The sequence below is a fragment of the Chelonia mydas genome, chromosome 6 (assembly GCF_015237465.2).
Source record: "Chelonia mydas isolate rCheMyd1 chromosome 6, rCheMyd1.pri.v2, whole genome shotgun sequence".
NCBI classification, from domain to species: Eukaryota; Metazoa; Chordata; order Testudines; family Cheloniidae; genus Chelonia; species Chelonia mydas.
Window position 1 is genome coordinate 65,265,913 of NC_051246.2, and position 6,000 is coordinate 65,271,912.

The following is a 6,000-nucleotide window of genomic DNA, read 5'->3' on the forward strand; positions in this document are numbered from 1 at the left end:
GGGCAGTTTGACCCTATCACCTAGATGCCCAGTGTGGGAGTTTGCCTCTGTGAGGAGCATCATAAACTCTGAAAAAGCCAATCAGACAAACTAGAAAAAGGAGCTAGACCTACAGTACTTTTGCATGTGTTGTTCCAAGCCTAACAATCCAGTGACTGCAAGGCCCCAAGACAGCCAATCAGGCTGCTGGAGACATGATCATTATTCACTGATTAAAAGTTAAAAATCAAATAAGTAAATTCAGCTTCAGCCAGTCAGAAACTGGCTTACACTGAAAAGTTTAATGTGCTTTGCTTTCATGGGTAAACCAGATTTCTGATTGGCTGAGGCACACAATATGTCTTGTCTCTGCACTAGGGGAAATGCTACCATTTGGTCATGATCCAAGTGCATTCCATGATTCATTGGCCTTCTTCATTGTGTGTTTCAGATGGAAAGGACCACCCAGATGCCAGCTGGGAAGGCTCCAGTCCTGTACTGCAGGCCATAAGAGTGAGAACCAATATCTTGAAAGATAGCTTCCCCGGTTCCACTGCTGAAACCCTCAAGCTAGCACAACCCATATGAAGAAGAATGTGTCTCAGCTGGAGAGAGGCATGACACAGATATTTTGCCTAATGTGATTTCTTTAAATTCCTATGAAGCACTTTGTGGAATTGCTGCTTCTTTTACCTCTGAACAGAGTGACTTTGAATGTGGTTCTTGTTCTTTGCCATATTATATTTAGTGATATAAAAATTCTGTGTTAGTTCTGGTTAATTTAGGTGACATGCTGAAGAAAGATGCAGGATTGGTGCTCTAAAATAGGTACAGCTCAGGCTGTGGCATCACATGCATCCTCATCTTACCATGGCCTTGCCAATGGGCTTCCTGACCTGGAAGACCCACTTCCAAGAGTGAGAGGGGAATTCAATTAGTCCTGAAATGTCAGTTCACAATCTCCAGGGAAATGTTGAACCCACCAGTTGGTTTGACTAAAGCACAGCAGTTCAGTGGCTCTTGAGTCTATCATGTACTTTAGAATAATCTTAGCCTATATTTTCCACTGAATGCATCCGATGAAGTGAGTTGTAGCTCACAAAAGCTTATGCTCAAATAAATTTGTTAGTCTCTAAGGTGCCACAAGTACTCCTTTTCTTTTAGCCTGTTGTGTATCAAAGTGAAATCTAATTATAGGCTTGTGGCAATTCAGGGTTGAGGGAGAAAGTGTAGCAATGATTGCAGTCTCGTCCTTCTCGTGGCTAAATTCTAGAAGATTAGTGTGTATGTCCACAGGTCAGCTTTTTCCGTCTTCAAAACACTTTACATTCACAACACCACTGCAAGGAAGGAAAGCAATTGTTACCCATTTTACAGGTGGGAAAACATGACCTATTCAAGATCACACCTGGTCTACACCTAAAAATTAGGTCGACCTAGCTACAGCACTCAGGGAAGTAAAAACTTTTCCAGCCTATGCAACACGGTTAGAGCAACCTAACCCTCACTGTAGACGCACCTAGGTTGATGGAAGAGAGATGGATTTATTACAGCAATAGCGAAAGCCCTTCTGTCAATGTAGGAAGTGTTTTCACTACAGTGGAACAGCTGCAGCATTGTAACTGCGCCGCTGTAGCATAGACATGGCCTGAGCTGGGATTACAAATTCCTGGCTCCTAATTCTCTGCAAGCACAAACCATGCCCATCTCTCCACAACTAGGGAGATCACTCATCTGGTTTTGAACTGGACAGCTCTCTTTTGGGGTGGTTTGTCCACTATCCAGTACTGGGACAAAAACCAGACATGATATTGTCCAGTATCGGATGGGGGCCACTATTTTTCAGAGTGCTTTGCTCTGCCCGCTCTGGCGTGACATTGAACACACCATGCACTGATCACAAAGAGAAAACCAAGTGAAGAAATGCAAAATGAGGAATCCAGAAAAATGCTACATGGCTGAAGAGAGGTTTTCCCTTTAGGGCCATTCCACTCCAGCCAATGTTGATAGTGAGTGAAAGTCATTGCCATTTGCTGGCTGTTGGGTGGTCTTTGTGAATGAGCCAATAGCAGAGGTGGATTAAGGTCTCTTTGGGCCCTGGGCCAAAGCAAGCGGGGGGGGCGCTGATGCCAGAACTGTGGCCCTGCCCCACCCCTTCCTCCTGCTGCTCCGCCCCTTCCACCTGTGGCCTCGCCCATGGCCCCACCCTATTCTGCCCCTTCCCCCATGGCCCCTCCCCATTCTACCCATAGCCCTGCCCCACTCCACCCCGTGAACCCCACTCCCATTCCACCCTTTCCCCTGCATCCCCGTTCCCCACTCACTCCTTTCTGCCTCCCCCCGCTGCAGCCCCAAGACCAGAGAAGCTCTGGCAGCGGCGCGGTGCGAGAGCTCCTCCATCCCCAGGGCCGCTGTGGGAACCCCTAGGCATGGCCCCACAGGCCTGTGCAGTAATCCTCCATTGGCAATAGCCTCAATCCAGTTCCTAGTGGACAATTGCTCGCATCTCAAAAATGCCATGACATGTGTCACTTACTGACATTCACGTTGGCAGTCCCAGCAGAGAGGCTAAGCATGCGATGGGGCACAGAAAATAATCTTCCTTCTTACTTAGTAAGTTGGGAGAGCAACCTGGAGAAGAGTGCTCTGCATATACACACTCTCTTTCTCACACTCCTCTCTCTGGAAGTAGCCATTGCTATAGTTGCCAAGCATGTTATTCCATTTCAATAGGCTACTTCATAAAATTTCCAAAATGCTTCTTGGGGAAGAGAAACTCCCTGGCTGTCGTGTTATTGTTGGGTACTTTGAGGAGGCTTTTTTTATTTTTAAACCAAAGTCGAAGTTTTCAGCTTGACGATGTTGTCTGCCATGGCCGCTTTTTAATAAGGTCCCGCTGGGCTAGTATGTACCCATTTCACGTGAGTAGCTTATACATGTTTGGTAGCACATTCAGATGCAGAAGTGTTTCTGCTCTTACCGGAGGCGGTGTTAGCCACTGGGGGCCCTAAACAGGAATATTACACACACACACACCCCCTCGAGCTGCTCAGGGTCCTAAGCAATTGCTTAGTCTGCTTATGCCTAGCGCCAGCTCTGGCTCTTACAGTCACATGCCTGAGTCCAGGACCTTTCAGAACTACAAAAGGCTGAAGGGCAGGGAAAATTCCATCGAGAAGCATTCAGGTCGCCAAGAAACAGCCAGGATCTGTTTAGGCTTAAAACGCCTTGTTGTTTTGGGGGGGAGGTAGAGAAGGGGAGCACATAGCTTTTAAATGTTGAAATGCAAGGATTGTTTAACTGATTTATCCTTCATTATAGGAATGTTATGCTTGGGGGGGGCACTAAGCTTTTTAATATTTCTAAGGAGTTAGAGTGTTTTTTGAACATTCTTGTATGCAGTGATGTTGTAGCTGTGCTGTTCGCAGGCTATTAACGAGACAAGGGGTGTGAATAAAAGATATTACTTCACCCACCTTGTCTCTCTAACATCCCCCACATTTTCAAACCTTAATAATTATACTTCCCCTTCTGTGATGTGACGGCCTCAGCACTCCCTGAATAACAGCCCCTGTACTCCTTGTTCATCCCCTGGGAAGCACAGAGACCTGCTGACTACTGCTCCCCCTTGGGATTAAGATGACGAAAATGGATGGTGGGGAGCCAAGGTCAGAGCTCTGTCCCCCTCTGCACTAGCTCCCAGGGTGGGGCTGGTGCACCAGTGAGAGCAATCTGAGGCACAATCTCTCCAGTGTTTCTGCTGGGCCTGGCCAGTTCTGCACCACCACCGCACAGACAGAGCTGTGGCATAAATGTCACAACCAAGCCCATATTACCAGAGAAGCCTGCTTTTGCAAGGAAATTAACCAGATGAACCAATAATTCTCTTCTGTTCCTATTCCTGTGATTCCATGGCCCTACAAACACATGATGTACTCAATTCCTGCTGCATCCCATGCTATGAATCTTGCAACTAGACTGCTGCAGCCGTCTCCTTTCTCCTCTCTAAGGACAATAGTAAAATCCACCAGCCACTTCCTGCACTAATTGGATCAGGTTCTCTCTAAGAAATTAATTGCCAGTTGAACAGATTTGTTTCCACTATGGGTGAGCAAAAAAAGAGCATGAACATGATTTATTGTGTGAAAGGGACCACTACAGGTTTGTAGTTCAAAAGGCCTGGACTGATTTCTTTTCTCTTTTCCTCCCCTATCCAAATTCCTCTGTAAGCAGATATGCAAAAGGGCACATACTGAGTTAAACTGACTTTTTGAAGGCTTCTCACACTGTACAAACAACTTCTGAGGCCAGTCAGGAGCCAAACCAGCATGTAGCAGTTCATTCCAGCACTTGTAGAGGAAAGAGGGTGAAAGAAAATTAGATCACTCAAGGACAGCTTCCTCCTGTTTCTTCTATGTCCCACTACGCCCCCAGGCCTATGACCTGCTAATGTCCTTTTCCTCTTTGTGACGTCATGCCCCAGTTAAGATAATGGCATGTTTGTACATTTCCATAGCACCTTCCACTGTAAAGGATCCAAAGTGCTTTGAAAATTCTTTTCACAGCACTCACTTCGTCCATCACTGAAATGCAGCCAGGTCTGAAATGCAGCAACATGGCAGCCACTTAACAGTGCCTAGCAACGCTACACAGCTGTTGAAGACAAGAAGGGAAGATGTCTATACACAAATGCAGCTACAGGGACAATTTTACATAGGAAGGATATAAATAGCAGAGTTGAAATTTGGCCAGAATGCTGGGGTTAACAAACCAACTCTTGCTGGTAATGCGTTGGGTTCTGTAATAACCACAACTAGTGAGTGCCTCTGATTTTCATCTCATCTGAATGACATCAGAATAGTGCCCCCTATTAATGTGCTTGGGCATTGCTTCAACACAGATTCAAAAGGAAGCATGCCTGACTCCACTGTACCACCCAGCTACTGCCCAATGCCAACAGCAGCAGACAGGCTCATAGCCCAAAAGGGATATGGCATGGATTGCATCACACTTTTACAGTAAAATAATCCACCTCACACATGCACTCTGGGAGCCTGGCTGCTCAGCTGGCCCGTAACTAGGGGGCTGCACACTTTGTGGCTTTGATAGGCCAAGCGCATTGCACACAACAAGGACTCCTTGCACCGCTCCATTACCTCCCACAAGTTCCCTGTGTGCCACCCTCTCCCTATATTTCTGGGATTCCCTGCAATGCCCACCACACCTCCTCACCAGTGGTGGATTTCCCGTGAAACAGACCGTGCGGTGGCATGGGGCCCCCAGCGACAGGGGGCCCCAAAATGCAGGACAAATCTGACAAATGACTGAATTTAATAAGCAAGTCGCGAAGCGGTCCAGGCTTTCTGCATTCTGCCAACTGTGCTCCAAACTTGTTTTTTTTGAAGTAGTCTAGCAAAGAATTTTGCCTTGCCATTTTTTTCGCTGTCTCAGCAATAGCATAACAGCAACTAAGGGAAATTGTCATTTGCCAATCAAAGTCTGTCTGCTTGACCAATTATCCAATTGAACAAAAGCACCCCCCCACACACACTTTGCAACAATCCTTGTGATTTGTCATTAAAAACACGGGATTAACTGCATTAAACCTAATTGGGTGGTCCACGGCCCACCAAGACCCATCCGTGGCTATGCCCCTGCTCTTTCAGACATTTTTAATCTGCCTAAAATCAAGGTCAGTTTTTTAGCAACAATGAAGCAACACTGAGTCTGGCAGTCAAAAACGCAAAAAAATGAAGGTGAGGCAAGAAGATTAAGCTAAGCACAAAGACAGTTTGTCATCTTATTTTAAAAAGCTTGAAGTATTGACTAGTGGACATGCATCAAAAAGTATGGGCAAGGAAACATTTGAAGTATCTGATCACTTGCTGAGTTGTGGGGATACCACAATGATTGCAAAAGTTGAACAAGTGGACTCTGAAGTGCCAATGGAACTACAAAATATTGGTAATTTTGTCAGAGTAAGGGAAGAAACCTACCCTGAAGATATTGCATTATGGCCAA

The 6,000-nt window shown here is 46.0% G+C and overlaps 1 protein-coding gene across 5 annotated transcripts in view; it reads left to right on the forward strand.

Annotated features, from left to right (window-relative positions):
- Nucleotides 1-5,713, forward strand: part of RAD51B (RAD51 paralog B) — a 631,962-nt gene extending 626,249 nt beyond the window's left edge. For 4 of the 5 annotated variants that reach the window (XM_043548111.1, XM_007054254.4, XM_037900286.2 and 1 more), the window contains one exon: nucleotides 431-5,713. In XM_043548111.1, coding sequence (XP_043404046.1) covers nucleotides 431-567 — 137 coding nt within the window. In that variant the 3' untranslated portion in view covers nucleotides 568-5,713. The remainder of the gene's footprint in view (nucleotides 1-430) is intronic. The other variant, XM_037900284.2, reaches the window with a different exon arrangement.
- The last annotated feature ends 287 nt before the right edge of the window (nucleotides 5,714-6,000 follow it).